This window comes from Hyperolius riggenbachi, chromosome 4 (assembly GCF_040937935.1).
Source record: "Hyperolius riggenbachi isolate aHypRig1 chromosome 4, aHypRig1.pri, whole genome shotgun sequence".
NCBI lineage: Eukaryota > Metazoa > Chordata > Amphibia > Anura > Hyperoliidae > Hyperolius > Hyperolius riggenbachi.
The window spans coordinates 463784610-463803064 of NC_090649.1; the positions used below are offsets into that span (position 1 = coordinate 463784610).

General features: G+C 45.8%; 1 protein-coding gene across 1 annotated transcript in view; it reads right to left on the reverse strand.

The window, feature by feature from the left end:
- Positions 1 to 18455, reverse strand: part of LOC137504860 (calpain-8-like) — a 48853-nt gene that overhangs the window by 20604 nt on the left and 9794 nt on the right. The window contains exons 4-8 of the mRNA XM_068233452.1: positions 17194 to 17327; positions 14945 to 15113; positions 13229 to 13312; positions 5878 to 5963; positions 834 to 908 (exon numbers count right to left, since the gene is read on the reverse strand). Coding sequence (XP_068089553.1) covers positions 834 to 908; positions 5878 to 5963; positions 13229 to 13312; positions 14945 to 15113; positions 17194 to 17327 — 548 coding nt within the window. The remainder of the gene's footprint in view (positions 1 to 833; positions 909 to 5877; positions 5964 to 13228; positions 13313 to 14944; positions 15114 to 17193; positions 17328 to 18455) is intronic.

Here is an 18455-nt window from a genome sequence, read left to right on the forward strand (position 1 = left end):
GGATAGTCAGACAGGCGGAAGGTCAGAACAAATCATACAATGCAATGTTCCTAATGCTAAGGTGTGAACGCCTTGATGTCAACACCTTTGGAAACTATGCTAGAACACAGATACAAACAAGGTCTGAGTGCTACCACGATGTGATCGCAACGGCAGACAACCAGAGAATGCCCAGCACCCAGTAAATATAGTAAGGAGTTCTCCGGCGCCTCCTCTAAGTGCTGGACCAATGGCAAGTGGTGAAATTGTCAGCTGACCAGCCTGGTCAGCTGACCCTTTTCTGGCTGTCATATAAGCTCTGCCTCTCAGCGTGCGCGCGAGTCCTTCTGAATCTGTGTGGACTAGCAGTCCCAGCCACACCAGACATGTCTTGCAATGTAATCCCTGATTCAAGCGCGGGGACCGCCGCCCCGCTCTCCAAGGGAGTGGCGGTTTCCCCGCGTCCGGCTGCACTGTCAGTTGCTCTGCTATCTGTGCAATCTGCCGCCTCCAACGCGGAATCCGCCGCTCTGTCCATGCGGCATGCGGCGGTTTCTCCGCGTTGTGCCGCCATGCTGGACGCGGAAACAGCCGCCTCACTCTGAGCCCTTGCGGCGGCTTTTCCGCGTTTCCTCACACATGCTCTCTATATAGAAAAGAGGCAGAAAAATATCAAAGCAAGTTCAAATACATTTTAATATATATATATATATATATATATATATATATATATATATATATATATATATATATATATAAAATTTGAAGATATTTTTCAGCACAGAAAAGGATAAATAAAACTAGTATTCATGAATTCTGCACATTCCCTTGGATGCATTGAGTGTACTACTCACCAGAATTCTCCATCTTCCTTCTGTATGAGCAGAGCTGCTTTCACTTGGGGATCTGCAAAGTTCCACTCAGGGGCGCTGTATAAAAGGAAACATTATGTAATTGTATAATGTGCTCCACTTGCTTAAATATGATAACTGTAGCCCAAGGTGTCTCAAAGGGCATGCATGTTTTAGTAGTATTTACCAATATTTTACTACGGTAATTTACACTTATAAAACGTAGAATATCTGAAAATCTATTAGCATTTACACGTATCTTATAACAGCAAAACCTAACCCTATTCCCACACAGAACCCTCCCTCTGTGTGGGAGGATCCCCCTTTCCCAGATGCTTAAACATAGCTCCCCCCCCACACACACACACACACCTTCCTGGGGGGGGGGGGGGGGGGGGATACACACGGCTACATAGTAAAAATGAGAATTCTGGGGTGCCGCCACAGGCAACATTCACCATTGTAGATTGAAATGAGTACATTTATTTGATAAATAGCAGGTCCTGGGCAGGGCTGGTTCTCTCATAGGTTTGCACTAACAGCATGCAGACAGAGTAGGAGGAGAAGCGAGAGGAGAGCGAGGTGAGGAGGTCATCATTGGGGAAAAGCAGCTTGCTGTGCTGTGTGAGGAGTCTGACAGTGAGTGAGGAGGGGGGAGACAGGGGAGCAGCAGAGTTTCATTTGACTTGCACAGCAGAAGGGAGGAGGTGGCACTGCTGTCCTGTCTGAGGAGGAATGAAGGACAGCTGACAGGCTGAGGGTGAGCAGATAGTTTGTCACAGACTCACAGCCAGCCAGTGTGTTATTGTGTTGAGCTGCAGCATGTCATGTGAGAACATTAAATAAAGCAGAGTACATTGTCGGGTGCTGCGTGATCATTTCAAATCGGGGGCAGGAGGGGGGATTCTCACAAGTTTTCATTAGGCAGGAAAAAGTCTACAGCCGGCCCTGGTCCTGGGGCTGCCCGCAATGCACAATACAGTAAAATATGGGTACAAATAGGGTGCATGGGAACCTAAGGTGAGAGTGATATGAAGGTTGACATATTTATTCCCTTTTAAACAATGTAAATTAAGTGGCTGTCCCCTTGATTCCACATAACGTGCCATGCATTTGCCCTCCATTGCTTTGCGAACCTGATTTTGCAGGGTTCGTAACACAACGCCCCACTGTGAACGTTACGTAGCCTTAAATGCTGGAAGCTTTTCAGAGTCTACTGCACTGCAACGTATACAGCGGTCATGGTAATAATGTAGGATTGCAGTGGTCATGGTAATGTAGGATTTCTATGATGAGGCCCCGCACCCAGCAGACCTATTTTCTGCTCTGCACGAGCGCAGTTAGGTCCCGAGTGGCCACATAGTATAAATCTCTAGCCTCCTTCTACTACCTTTTCTCCAGTACAGTACTCGTAATTAGTGTTGTCCGGATCATGAACGATTCGGGTCTTTGATCCGAATCTCTCTTGTGAGTCGAATCATCTGAATCATCAAAATGAGTGATTCGGATCACAAAGGGGGCGGGGCCAGGAGCGGCACGCCCCCCTCTCTCAGCGGGCAGCGGGGTCCTGGAAGCAGAGCAGAGATGGATCGCTCTGTTGGAGGGGAGCCAGCCTTGCAGGGACAGCAGGTAGATGAGAGAGAGGGGACATCGGTGCCACTGCCAGATATGTGTAGAGCACACACTGGCTATAATGTGCTGCTCATTATAGGCTGTCTGTTCCGTAGTTGTGCTCAGTGAACAAATGGGAAACTTTTGGCTCAGAAGCACAGCTCAGTATCTCTGAAGACAGCGTGCTGGGCTAGGACAGGGCAGGCACTGTGATTGCAGGGCAATATGATCCTCCTGCTCTAAACAGCTGAACTTCACTTCTGGGAATGCTTTCTTCCACTGTGCGACGTTTGCATTCAAAGTATACAGATGCACATATGGGTGAAATGTATGTAAAGCATATGATTGCAGCATGTGGGTATTGTGTGCAAACATTTCTGCTCTCTGCTCGTCCCTCCTCCCTTCTCTGTCCACTCCCTGCCCGTATCTTTCCACCATCTCCCCTTCTCTGTGTATCCACTGCAGGGAAAGTCCTGTTCTGCTAGTCATTTCACCCCCGAATTAGTGTTGTCCGGATCATGAACGATTCGGATCTTTGATCCGAATCTATTTTATGAGTCGATCATCCGAATCATCAAAATGAGTGATTCGGATCGCAAAAGGGGCGGGGCCAGGAGCGACACGCCCCTTTCAGCGGGCAGCGGGGTCTTGGAAGCAGAGGAGAGATGGATCGCTCTGTTGGAAGGGAGGCAGCCTTGCAGGGACAGGTAGATGAGAGAGAGGGGACATGGGTGCCACTGCCAGATATGTGTAGAGCACACATACTGGCTGCAATGTGCTGCTCATTATAGGCTGTCTGTTCCGTAGTGCTGCACAGTGAACACATGGGAAGCTTTTGGCTCAGCACAGCTCAGTAACTTTGCAGACAGTGTGATTGAAAGGCAAAATAATCCTCCTGCACTCGGCACTAAACAGCTGCACTTCACTTCTGGGAATGCTTTCTTTCACTGTGCGACCTTTTCTTTCAAAGTACACAGATGAGCATATAGGTGAAATATATGTAAAGCATATGACTTCAGCATGTGGGTATTACGTGCAAACATTTCTGCTCGTCCCTCCTCCCATCTCTGTCCACTCCCTGCCCATCTTCTCCCCTTCTCTGTGTGTCCACTCCCTCCCCTTCTCCTGTCCACAGACCTGTCCTGCTGTTCATTTCACCCCCCGAATGCTTCCGGTAGTAAAATGATCCGAGATTCGGATCAAAGATCCGGATCTCTTCAATGATCCGATTCGAATCATCCGGATCATTGAAAAGATCCGAACTTCCCATCTCTACCCCGAATGCTTCCCTAGTAAAATTATCCGAGATTCGGATCAAAGATACGGATCTTTTCAATGATCCGATTCAAATCATCCGAATCATTGAAAAGATCCGAACTTCCCATCTCTACTCGTAATCACAGCTCCTCTCCCGAGCCAATAGAAAGGATTGAGGCAGCTGTCCCCGCCCCTACAACAAGCTTTGTGCCAGCTGCAGCCCGCTTTCTGGGAGAGAACATGTCCCCACAGCTCACATGGCAGGTAGGGGCACTCTATCAGCACAGGAGTCACGTCACAATTCCCTGCAGCCTGCCCCGTACTGCACACGCTGTGAGTCAGACCTCGGACAAACCTGTAATTAATTCAGCTCTGAAATGCAGCCAGAGGTAATTAAGTGCAACAGATAAGAAAACAGCACACACAGTCAGCACATAAACTAAAAACCAGTGAGCTGCTCAACACTGCTGCTGCTACATGATGCCTGTCAGAGCTTATTTAGTAGTAGTGGCTGAATGGAGTAATGGTTAAGGGCTCTGCCTCTGACACAGGAGACCTGGGTTCAAATCTCAGCTCTGCCTGTTCAGTAAGCCAGCACCTATATCAGTAAGGAGACCTTTGGCAAGTCTCCCTAACACTGCTACTGCCCCTACGCGCCCTAGCGGCTGCAGCTCTGGCACTTTGAGTCCGCCAGGAGAAAAGCGCGATATAAATGTTCTGTGTTTTGTTTGTGTTTTATTTATATAGGCTTATTTCCTGAATTTTAACCTGTGTATGATAGATATTTCCATATAAGTTCCCTGAAGCATAGCCTTGCAATGCCTGTTGTGTACAGAGGTTTGCTGTATGTACAACTGGTATGCTTTTAAACTGTGCGGACTTGAATGTTGCACAAGCTTTGATACTATAATTACATTTCTGTTTCCCTGATCTTCCTCCAGCCCCCAGTATGCTGTGGGCTCCCTCAGTGTGCGTCCAGTTCTGACCATTCCTCTGCTGCCCACTGTGGTGCTCGGAGATTACTGTGCATGTGTGGCCCTGGCTGTGCATGTGCTTGGTCTCGTTGCCATGGATGGTAGTGCTCTGAGCCTGCACAATTACAAGGCAATGAACGCTCCTGGCCATTGGAACAAGACCAAGCAAATATGCATGGGCAGCGGAGGTACGGATGGGACTGGATGCACATTGAGTGATACTACAACCTACAGGGGCTGGAGGAAGACCCAGTTAAGTATAAAATGTTTGTAGACCATTCATCTTATAGATCAGTGTATGACTGACTTGTGTATATAAAGCACTGGGTGTGGGTTTTGCTGGGATTGTGACTTGTTTTTTCTGTCTTGTGGAGTACAATTTTTTTTAAAAATTAATGTTTCCTTTTTGCATTTGTCAATTTGGGGCACATGGTTGCTGCATTTCTTTATTGAAGGCATATGGTGGCTACATTTGTCCGTTGGCTGCACATGTTGACTGCATTTGTCTATTGGAGGGGACATGGTGGTGGCATTTGTCTATTGTGGTCACACGGTGGTGGCATTTGTCTATTGGAGGGGACATGGTGGTGGCATTTGTCTATTGTGGTCACACGGTGGTGGCATTTGTCTATTGTGGTCACACGGTGGTGGCATTTGTCTATTGGAGGGGACGGTGTGGTGGAATTTGTCTATTGTGGTCACACGGTGGTGGCATTTGTCTATTGGAGGTGACATGGTGGTGACATTTGTCTATTGTAGTCACACGGTGGAGGCATTTGTCTGTTGGGGGCACACAGTGGCTGCATTTGTCGATTCGGGTTTCTGCTAATAGAGGGGTCTGAAATGACCTGTTGCATCCACGAATGTAGCCTAAAAAATATAAAATGTGTGACCACACCCACAACAGGGCACCCACCTATCTAACCAATACAGGATGTGTATTTTGACATAGTGTGTGTGTGCATGCATATACAGCATGTATGTATGTATCCACAGAATATCTGTGTCTCTAGGCCCCGCATATGATTCTCGCCCCAGGCCCTGCGAACTGTAAGGCCGCCTCTGTGGGAAACGGTACAGAACACAAATCACATGAAAGGGTCCCGACCATTGTCTGACTCTGGAAAACCTGTAACATCACACCGATTATTAACTGCTTTATGTCTGATAGTGCTTCTATTGGTTATAGAGAAAGTTATACTCACCCATCACTCCAGGGTCCGGTCCATTCCCGGAATCCCCAGGGGTTCCTCAATCGGACGAGTGGCAATTTCTGACCTTTGTAGACAACCTGGAAGATGAACAAGGGCACAGAAGTCTTGTAGAACTCTCCATAACAGGAAGTGGCTGACAAAGCAGCTGTATGTCATCTCTAATGTATGCTATTGTTACATTTGACCCCACTCTATACGCATCCAGTGAAAAATGGCGCCGATTAAATAATGGCACACATTTGATCAGGGGAGTAACAATAAGGGATGCGACCCCTGCCCCCCGTGGGGGGCCCGGGGCCTGCTCAGGGCCTTTTTGGGGGGCAGGAGGGCCCGCAGCATAAGAGGAGAGCGTGGCCGCACATCGGTGGGAAGGGGGGACATTCCCCTATCCCTCACTTTGGGCTCTCCTCTCAGCACTCCCCCTCCTGCAATCATTGGTGGCAGCGGGCAGCAGCGGCGGGCTGAACACACACCTCATTCATGCCGAAGGTTCCGATCACTAACAGGAAGTAGCAAGAAGCCCATAGAGATCGGAGACCTCCGGGGAGAAGGAGGTATGTGTTCAGCCTGCCGCCACTGCCCGCTGCCACTATTGATTGCAGGAGGGGAGCGCTGAGAGGAGAGCCCGAGGTGAGGGGGGTGGGGATGTCCCCCCTCCCCACCGATGTGGGGCCACGCTCTCCTCCTTTGTTGCGACCCCTCCTGCCCCCCAAAAAGGCCCTGAGCAGGCGGCGGGGGGGGGGGGGGGGGCGGGTTTCGTTTTTTGCAGGGGGGCCCAGGGATTTCTAGTTACACCCCTGCTCCTGATATTTGTTTAAAACCATATTTATCGTTTTAAAGGTTACAATGGCACAGACCTTGTGAATGTAATTTATCATTTTAAATCCTGCTTTTTTTGTCCTGCCTGACCATTATTTATCATTTTAAGCCCTGCTTTGCTGGTGTTTAAAAATATGTCTGCCCGCCGAATTTAACGTTAAATAACAAAGCCCCCTTAAAAGCTAGAAATACCACATTTTCAAAATGTATGTTAAGAAGAACAGTGGGAATAAGAGGACATTTTTTTTTCAAAAAGACCTTATACTTTTTGAGAAAATCGATTTCAAAGTTTCAAAGGAAAAAAGTTACATTTAAATGCGTAAATGACAGTTCTTATGGAAACAATTCCCGCCGACTTTAGCAGTTAATAGCAAAGCCCCTTTACATCCTAGCAACACCAAATTTGCAGGATTTATTAAAAAGATAGTGGGAAACAATATTTTAAAAAAACATTTAAAAATTGTATTTATTTTTGGTTCAGATTGTGGGAAAAACATTTTTTAAAATGGCGTGGCGTACCCTCTCCCGAGCCTCTGTAACCCCTTGTCTCCCATGCAGGCTGGGATAGCCAGAATGCAGAGCCCCATCCGACTGGGGCTTCGCACCCTGAGCTATACCAGCCCACATGGTCCATGGTAAGGGGGGGCTCCGGGGGAAAGGGGCAGCCAAGCCTTCCCCTCCTCCCTGGAGCCCTTGTCCAATCCATGGACAAGGGGCTCTTCCCCACCTCCGGTGCCCCAGGAGGAGGTTGGGGCGACGACTCCCTGGTGGGGGGATCATGGTTGCATCTGAAGTCCCCTTTAAGCAGGGGACCTCTCTCCCAGGAGAAATGAGTATAGGGGTACAAAGTACCCCTTACCTATTTCCACAAAGGGTTAAATGAAATAAAAACGCAACCACAAAAAGTCCTTTATACTTACTTGTACCTTTAAGAAAAAGTTCCCACGCCAATATCCTCGGAAAGGTCCCACGCCAATATCCTCTAATCTTACGAGCTTCATCTTGATTGAAGATCAAAGACGTGCCCCCGCCGACACACAGCACCGCTCACCGCCGCAGAGGACAGAGCTCTAGCTATACTCTGTATAGCTAGGGCTGAAAGCATCTTTGAATTTTGGCTCTAAGTCTCCTCATTGGTCTATTAACAGACCAATGGGAGTCAGGAGAATCCCCATTGGTTCATTTTCCTCTTGTTCTCACTGTTCCTCTTAACATAACCTGCAAATTTGGTATTTCTTAGCTTTTAAAGACACACTGAAGTGGAAAAAAATGATGATATTATGATTTGTATGTGTAGCACAGCTAAGAAATAAAACATTAAGATCAGATACATCAGTGTAATTGTTTCCAGTACAGGAAGAGTTGAGAAACTCCAGTTGTTATCTCTATGCAAACAAGCCATTAAGCTCTCCGACTAAGTTAGTCATGGAGAGGGCTGTTATCTGACTTTTATTATCTCAACTGTTCCTGGACTATTTTCTTTTCCTCTGCTAGAGGAGAGGTCATTACTTCACAGACTGCTCTGAAAGACTCATTTTGAATACTGAGTGTTGTGTAATGTGCACATATTATAGAATGATGCAATGTTAGAAAAAACACTATATACCTGAAAATAAAAGTATGAGAATATTTTCTTTGCTGCTAATCTTCTAATAATTATTCATAGTACACAACCAATTCACTATATCATATTTTTTTTTTCGCTTCAGTGTCTCTTTAAGGGGGCTTTACTATTAAACATTAAAATCGACGGGCAGACATATTTTCAAACGGCAGCAAAGCAGGGCACACAACTATAAATGGCGTTCAGGCAGGACAAAAAAAGCAGGATTTAAAATGATAAATAACGTTCACAAGGTCTGCACCATTTTTTAACATTTAAAACGATTAATATTGTTTGATAATGATAGTGAATGGGGTGCCATTTTTATCACATCGGTGCTGTGCACCATTTTTCATTGCCCCGCCCTATAGAGTCTCTCTTGCTCCTCTTTTGGGAGGAATCAGTTAATGGAATACTGGCCAAGCTCAGTCTCTGTATTTTTTTCATCACCAGCAGAACCCAGGTAATGAACCAGGCACCCAGATAAATGAAATATTTTAAAAAAGCAGTATAAGTACATAGAACTAATTACTTTCTGAAATTGGGCTCTGCATCAATAGAAGAATATAGGATAGCAGTGCTTATACGCGGTCTCTGGGCACTTTGAGCACTTTAACCTGAGGAAGAAGGCAGAAACCTATGAAACTGGCAGTTTGTTGTTATAGGCTTACTGTAATGAATAGCGGAGATGCCGCTGCGCGGTCTGGCGGCAGAGCGGCTGTCTCCGCGTTCAGACCGGCGGTTTCCGCACAGCAACATGTGTCTGGTTTGCCTGGGTCTTCTAGTGCACACAGATGGAGAGCTAGAAGACAGGACCTTTATGCCAGCAGGAGAGGTATCCACTGATCAGGACGATCAGCTGATCCCAGCGGAACTCCTGATTGGCTGAGTGGCTGAGGGCGGCGCTGCGGAGCGCTGTAGTATATATAGATCTTACTTGTCAGTTGCTGGTTGTCTGCCGTTGCGAATACTTACGTGTGAGCACTCAGACCTCAGTCAGATCCTACAGTGTGTTAGAACCAGTTGGAACTGGGAATTCACACATAAGATCAACACACACCATACAATCTTGGTTGTACAGATTTACCAAATCTATGTAGTATAAGGGCCAACAGATTGAAAATACCTTGGATGATTGATTGTAAAAGCTCCTATACTACATGAAAGTGGTAAGATTGAACAACCTAGATTGTATGGTGTGTGTTGACCCTTAACCAGATTCCGCTCTTGATGTTTACCTTGTCATCACTGTGTTATACTTTAGATCAGTTCCAGGGTGTTGAGACCAAGGACCTCACACCCAAGCATAGGATTACTGTGTTATTACTGTGTTATACTTTAGACCAGTCCCAGGGTGTTGAGACCAAGGACCTCACACCCAAGCATAGGATTACTGTGTCATTACTGTGTTATACTTTAGACCTGTTCCAGGGTGTTGAGACCAAGGACCTCACACCCAAGCATAGGATACTGTGTTATTCTTTAGACTAGTTCCCGGGTGTCGAGACCAAGGACCTCACACCTCAGACTAGGATTGTGCTTGATATCTGTTATGACCTCTGGCTCTGTTGACCTCTCTCTTGCTTTCTGATTCGGTACCTCTGCCTATCTGTCTACCAGTTGCCAACCTTGCCTGTACCCGGTCACTGAATCAGCCTTCTGTCTCTGTACCTTATCTGCTCGTGTGTTGCCGACCTGGCCTGTCTGACCCTTCTGGCTGTCACTCATCCCTCGAGTGATCAGTCCGTCTGTACTACCCGTGACACTAATCCACCAGGTGTCAGATAGCTGCAAGGACCTCCTGCTCTTCAGAGAGACCTTCCTGCAGTTCAGCCAGTGGCCTCTACCCCATAGGAGGCCACTGGCTGCAGTACAGTCTGATTCCCAATCTATCTGGGAATCCTTGGCTGCAATACAGTCTGATTCCCAATCCATCTGGGAATCCTTGGCTGCAGTACAGTCTGATTTCCAATCCATCAGGGAATCACTGGCTGCAAGATTATCTCTATCTCCTCCTCTTAAAGAGATAGTCCCTGCACAGCCAGAGGCCACCTGCTCCTCAGGTGGTCACTGGCTGAAGTGGTATCTGTGTCTCTCGCTCCACAGGAGATAGCATTACAGTTGCACCAAGCACTTACACTTCATTAGGTGTCCAGAGGTTAGTCATACTTGTATTATTGGTGATTCTGCAGATCATCCATAATCAGGTATACATCTGTATTGTTGGTGATACTGCAGATCATCAATAATCGGATACTCTCTGTGTGCTGACACCAATCGTTACACTTACGTTTTTTAACCACCCTGGCGTTCTATTAAATGCGCCAGGGTGGCGGCGCAGCAGTATTTTTTGATATATATTTTTTAAATCATGTAGCGAGCCTAGTGCTAGCTACATGATTCCCCCCTCCCTGCGGCGTCCCTCCCACCCCTCCGATCACCGCCGGCGCATATGCCCACAAGGAAATCCCATTCTGAACGGGGATTTCCTTTAGGGCTTTCCCCATCGCCATGGCAACGATCGTGACGTCATGACGTCATCGGGAGTCCCGATCCACTCCTCAGTGCTGCCTGGCACTGATTGGCCAGGCTGTGCACGGGGTCTCGGGGGGCCCTGTAACGCGGTGGGTAGCAGCGCATTGGCGGGTAGCGGCGGCGATTGTCCTAAACACGCAGCTAGCAAAGTGCTAGCTGCGTGTTTAGAAAAAAAATGAAGAAAATCGCGGCGCCCTCCGGCGGTAATGGACGAGCTGAGCTCGTCATTACCGCCAAGGAGGTTAATGACATATTCTAATTTATCTGGAGGTAAGTGGCACTAGTTACACTACTTTTATGTTTTAAAGTGTAACTGTCGGGCATAAAATAAAAAATCAATGCTTTATTTTTATCTAGTAAACAAGTAGTATGGATGCTAACCAGGCAATCCAAAAGTTAAAAATCACTATTACTTTTCTTGTTCCCTCTAGATTGTAAGCCTTTGGGCAGGGTCCTCCTCCTTTTGTGTCCTACCTGATCATGCACCTCCATTACTGTGAACCCATGCTATGCATCTGAGTGAACCTAACTTGCCTAATCTCTATGCTTCCATCCAGTGACTAAGCATTACCTTGTACTCATACTGTGCTGTGTGATCTGGTTTTCTTGTATTACTGTATTGTCATATTGCTGTTTGTCACCCCTAAATATTGTCTGTAACCTAAATTAATGTCCAGCGCTGCGTAATATGTTGGCGCTTTATAATTACAATAAATAATAATAATAATAATAATTGTTAATAAATGATCATTCCCCAGTTTTCTGGATTCTTTTTTGGTACATTGCCGCACATAGGAAGTTGCAGGGAATGCTGGTTTGTCTTTTTTTAGCTTCTTTACTTTCCTCTCAGACTTAACTAATGCAACCTGATTGTCTGTAGACTCTTTCTCCCTGTTTTCCCCTCCCACACCTCTGTTCCTCTCTGATTGGCCAATATTTCTCATGCTGAGACAACGCACTTTCTATTGCAGAGCTGGGTGGGAGTGCCTGAAGACTGGGAGGAGGGCGGGCAATGCATACACAATCAGGCAGAGGAGGGTAAGGGAAGAAATGACATCAGTATTGGCTTTAAAGAGACTCCGTAACAAAAATTGCATCCTGTTTTTTATCATCCTACAAGTTCCAACAGCTATTCTAATGTGTTCTGGCTTACTGCAGCACGTTCTACTATCACCATCTCTGTAATAAATCAACTTATCTCTCTCTTGTCAGACTTGTCAGCCTGTGTCTGGAAGGCTGCCAAGTTCTTCAGTGTTGTGGTTCTGTGATGCATCTCCCCCCTCCAGGCCCCTCTCTGCACACTGCCTGTGTATTATTTAGATTAGGGCAGCTTCTCTCTTCTCTCTTATCTTTTACAAGCTGGATAAATCCTCCTCTGAGCTGGCTGGGCTTTCACATACTGAGGAATTACATACAGGCAGAGCTGTCTGCACTCTGCAGGAAGAAACGGCCTGACACTTCAGTGGAAGATAGCTGCAGGGGGAAAGAAACACACAAATGATCTATTGAGATTCAAAAGGAAGGGTGTATACAGCCTGCTTGTGTATGAATGTATTTTCTATGTGTGGACATACTGTACATCAACCTACTTCCTGTTTTGGTGGCCATTTTGTTTGTTTATAAACAAACTTTTTAAAACTGTTTTTAACCACTTTTAATGCGGCGAGGAGCGGCGAAATTGTGACAGAGGGTAATAGGAGATGTCCCCTAACGCACTGGTATGTTTACTTTTGTGCGATTTTAACAATACAGATTCTCTTTAAGCTAGACACAGTTAAAATGGAGAATCCTAAGAAGGATTTTCTCTTTTTTTTACTATAGAAAAATCACTAAAATCAAAATGTGGACAGTTCAATTCATGTGTTATGTAAGTAGAGCAAGTATTTATCTACTTAAATATGTGTTGTTTTTTCTGAGCTAGCATGGCTGACAGCTCCTCTTTAAAAGATTTTTTCGGGGAACCAGGTGTGGAAATGTATCATTTTGCAAATTATTAGGTTAAGAAGGTGTGGGTTTAGAGCTGCCCAGGAGGAAAAAAACTCTGTTAAATCCAATAAAAATGGAATGAGGAAAGCAGTGGATTACCTCTCAAATGACAGTTAAAGGTATTGCATTCTGCACAGGCAACAGTGACAGTTACAGGCAACGCATTTCATGGGTCCAAGCCCACTTCCTCAGGCCAATTGTGGTGCCAGCTACTGTATCAGCCAAAGCTAAGATGCTTTGGGTGTCAATTGTAAATTGATAACTGGCTGCAAATTGAAGTAGATGAGAAATGCAAAACAACTGGTACTTACTTTATAGCTAATTTTTAGTGAAAGAAGAGCTTGATTTCAAGTTTTATTAATGAAGGTTTTTAATGTAACATATGAATCTCTGCCATACCTCCTCTGCGCCGGTCACCGAATATCCGTGTCCCTTCACCAGCTTCCGGCTTGTGACGCCTTCAAATTCATAAGCATTTCTAATCTGTTTGGAAAATAATAATTCAGCAAAGCAAAGACTCCTTCATACTTCAAACTCTTTCATACTCACCTCGTGGGTCTTTGACTTCATGGATGGTCACTTGGTCACATGACTCCACAATATGGCTGTATAGCCAAGAAGACACCTCTCCATATGTCATATCACTTTAAAATACAACTATCACAAAAAAATTAAATATATATATGTACATTTCTCTCAAAGTAAGATAAACTAAATGTTACTTTTTTTCCTATGTTGCTTTTACTTACAGTAGGTACTGAATATGTTACTGATCTGTCAGGTTTTGGACTAGTTCATCTCCTCGTGGGGGATTCTCAGGATTTTCTTTATTTACAAAAGCACTTACTGAACTGCATTTGCTCAGTCCAACTGCCAAAATAGTGTGCAATCGAATCGAGTAGAGAGGCTGACTGTATCTTTGTATAGATCATTTCCAGGAAATGCTTTTATAAAGAAAATAATGAGAATCCTCATGAGGAGTTGAACTAGTTCAAAATCTGTCAGATCTGCCAGCTTTCTACTACCTACTATCAGTGATAGGGACATTTGAAAAATTTAATTTATAGTGCATTTTACAGTGGAAGAAATGTAGATTTTATATGTATGTTTTTTAAATGTTAAATTTTTTTTGTTGCAATAATGGTCCTTTAATCCTTACTTTGTTCCCACAACACAATGTTCCATTACCGTAGACATGTCACATGGCCAAATCTATGCCAACCACTGTTTCATATATGGATGGGGGATATCAGCTATGCCTCCTCTCCAATCATCAGTGCATGGAGGTAACCCAACAAGCACCACAACCCCTTCCAGAAGTTTCTCCCAGTGCAATGATATGCCAGATCACCTGGAGACCCGGATTTGAGTCTTAGTAAAACGTAACCCCTGGAACTTTTAGACATTCTAATGTTGGGGAGCAAGGAGGAGGTAGCATGAAATCTATTGCAAAGCATTCTACTGCAGCCCCCCGAATGCGGATGTGTCCCCCATGGCCATGTGCAGTGTTGAAGGCCTGACTGTTACACACAGGCATAGATCCTGGCCTCCTCCATTCCCCCACGTTGCAGTGAGCACCTGTACCATGTGACACCAGGTGCATGTGTAGTTATGTCGATACATGCGCAGGTGTCACGTGGTACAAGTGCCCACAGTGATGCCAGACACCGGGGAAGGCCAGGATTTGCAGCAGCATGATGGGTAAGCCTTCAACACTCAACGCAGGCATGGGGGCAAGGGACCAGCCGGGAGTCTGTTGGCCATCATGATATCGAATGCCATTACTACTGCACACCCAATCAAGCCCTTGTGACTGAGATTTCCCAGCATTCCTGATCATTTTGAGCATTACAGCCGGAAATCTATAGAAAGATCGATTGGAGGCCCATGTTGCGGCACCAATTCTCCTCTGATTCTATGAACTCATTGGATTGGAAGGTCGATCGGCCTGCAAAATCGTGTACAGTTTGGAAACCCTTACACCCTTAGTCTGACCTAGACCTGTTTTGGACAATCATGCACTATTAGGGAGCCTAGACTGGCTCAGGACCACTGATTGCAGAAAACTCTGATTTTAGTGAATTATCCCAAAATTTTTTAGAAATCAAGTCTTACATCGATAGAGCAACCGAGGAGAGATTCTGCTTTCACAGCCTTCTGGATGATCTGGAAAAGATCACGAGGTGCCTTTTTCAATTCATACACCTCCGATATGCCTCCTGTGAAATCTTCAAACCCCTCAATTGTGGACCCATCTGTCAGAGCTTCATACGATCCATTGAGCCTGTCAGTATAACAAAAAACAAATTGAAACAAAAAAGCACAGTATTGTAATTCAAAATTCACTTTCTGCCACTAGAGGTACTTGTCACTCAGCTCATCTTGAGCATGCAAGTCCTATAAGGCTTTCCAAAGGCAATGAAGGCACCTGCAGGCTATAAATTATCACCAACACATGAAATCAGGGGTGCTCGGATACCGTTTTTTAAAATCTGAACTGATTCGGATTCGGATACCCAGATATCCGGATCCGAATCGGATATCCGAATCCGAACTTTTTGGTATCCAAACCCAATATCCTGGATATCCGGCCGGATACGGATATTCGGATAGTAAACCGGAAGTTACGTGAAAATGGCTTAAAATGCTTCCAAAAGTCTCTTCAAATGGCAAAAACCTCTCTCTCTCCCTCTCTCTCTCTCTCGGCCTGGATGCCTTCGAAAGGGATTTTTGCCATTGAAGGTGATTTTTGCTTCTTGTAATGGATAGCGGAGATGCCACCACGGAGACAAGCGGCATGGTGGCTATCTCCGCGTATCAGCCGGCGGCTTCGGCTGCGCAGTTACATGCTGGTGCTCTGCCTGGTCCTTCTATTGCACATAGATTGAGGGCTACGCGCGCGCGCGTGCCAGGCGACAGGACCTTTATGCGAATAGAAGGGGAGTCAGCTGATCTGCCAGGTCAGCTGACTCCAAACGCTATCTCAGGTTGGGTGAGTGGCTGGGGCGGCGCTGCGGAGCTGCTATGTATATATAGTGGTAGTCTGTCAGTTGCCCCGTGTCTGCTATTGCGAATGCTAACGTGTGAGCGCTCAGATCTAGTCAGATCCCAAAGTGTGCTAGAACCAGCCGGAGCTGGGGATCCACACTTAGCCAGATTCTGTTGATAGCTTAAAGTACTAGTTTACTGTATTATCTGTTATGACCTTCTGCTTCCGTTGACTATTCTCCTGCTTACTGACTTTGTACCTCTGCTCATCTGATTCATGTTGCCTACCCTGCCTGAACCCAACACTGAATCAGTCTTCTGTCTTTGTACCTTATATGTCCGTACGTTGCCTACTCTGCTTGTCTGACCTCTCTTGCCTCACCAGTGGGCCTAGCCACTGGCGAGGGATCTGTAGCTTAGCACCTGCTCCTCAGGTGAAGTTCAACTGCAGTACTGTCTGTAAACACCTGCTCCTCAGGTGTCCCTTGGCTGCAGTGTAGTCTTAATCACCTGCTCCTTAAGTGAATATCCTTTGCAGCACTGTCTGTCACACCTGCTCCTCAGGTGTCCACTGGCTGCAGTATAGTCTTAATCACCTGCTCCTCAGGTGATCATTCTCTGTAGCTCAGTTGGTGATACCTGCTCCACAGGTGTCCACTGACTGCAGTACAGCCTGACTCGCCTGCTCCTCAGGTGATCAGAGGCTGCAGTATTGTCTGAATCACCCGCTCCTCGGGAGACTTCATATTCCTCATTACTGTTGCACCAAACACTATCTCACATTGGTAGTCCTGTGTCTGGCTATACTAGCATTATTGGTGATTCTGCAGATCACCACATAATCAGGTATAGCATCTGTATTATTGGTGATACTGCAGATCACCAATAATCAGAAAATCTGTTTAGCTGACACCAATCGTTACACTTCTGCTCGGATATCTGAACTAACTATCCGCCCGGATTTCGGATTTCAAATGGGAAATCCAAGTTTGCTCGGATAGTCAATTCAGATTTAAAAAAATATCCAAATTGCTATTTAAAGTTCGAATAGTGGAAAAAGTTCGCATTATCTGGGTAGTTCGGATATCCGAAATCTTGCTGAGCATCACTGTATGAAATGCCAGATGCTGCAGTGATCGCATTACCTTCTGGCTTGACCAAGGAGATGGAAAAACACAACTCAGGATCAGGGACGGATCAAGACCAAGTTGCGCCTGGGGAAAGGTCAGGTTTTGGCGCCTAAAGGTCAGGTTTTGGCGCCTAAACTGCCATTCATTTTGCTGCCTTTTTAAGAATTCAACAAACTGCGCCTGGGGCAAGATACCCGCCTGCCCTCCCCCTAGATCCGTCCCTGCTCAGGATTGAGGAACACTTACTTGGCATAGGCCTTTTCCAGTAGCGCACTCCAGAATTCAGTCCCTTCTGCAGAGCGTACAAAAACCAAGTTTCCATTCTTAGTAGGAAGACGGTCGTCCACTACAACGTCCATCCAATCTCCATACTGCCAGATCTGAGAGAGGGAGAGAAGACATTTGGCATAGTGGTATGATTGTGGGAGGAGCTGTTTCTTGACACAGAGTTAACTGCCTGAGCCTGACTAGGGACTTAGACCCTAATTTAGGAAGGGTGGAGAGCATATATGATCCAGCAAACCTCAATGGGGTTCTTCTAATCCTCTGATACTGGATAGCAAAACTTTTCCTTAATCACTTCTGTTCTATAAGTCATGGTGCAGTGGCCTCACGGGGGTTGGTTTTTCAGAGTGCAGTTACTCATAGTTTCCTCGCACGCACCTTAGTCTTCCTATGCACCGCCCCCAGTACCAAACCAATCTCTAAAAAATTGCATTGTGGTTTGGAATTGTAACTGGGCCAATAAAGTGCACTTCCTATGGATTCTGTTTGGCCAAATTTGAAGCTGCACACAGATTAAATTGTCTTGCAAAAGTGCAGTGGGGCTGAGGTGGAGAGGGATTTTTTTTTGTTTGTTTGTTAGTTATTCTGGTCTGTTTTTTTTCATGTTTGTTATTGTTTTGATGGTTTTGTGTCTGCCTCAGCCAGATATCATCATCTAACGTACGTACAGAGCTTAAAAGACTTCCCAGCTCTCATGCGGGGTGGGAGAAAACACCAGTAGCATAGCAATAGGAGTGTAACGGTCGGTGTAACACAGAGAGGGTCTGATTACCGGTGATCTGCAGTATCACCGAGAATGCAGATATATACCCGATTATTGATGATCTGCAGTATCACCGATAATCAGATATATCTCTAACCTCTGGACACCTGAGTGATAAGAGTGTTTGGTGCAACAGTAATACTTTGAAGAAAGCACCCGTGGGAAAGGTGCTAAGTAGTGAGAGATACTGCTAGAGATCAGGTTCCTCCCACAGGTCTGATGCTCCCCAAGGGGCGGAGCTATGCTGAGAGTGGGAAGGACAGAACGTGAGTGACACCAATGAGCAAGTGTCACTGACGGATCTGTGAACTATCTCTTAACAGGAGAGAGAGTTCTCGAGCTCGGACAGGCCAGGTCGTAAACACACGGACAGATAAAGTACAGAGACAGTATACAGATGCAGAATCCTAAGACCAGCAGAGTTTGGCAACAGAGTATCAGAATGACAAAGGTACAGAAT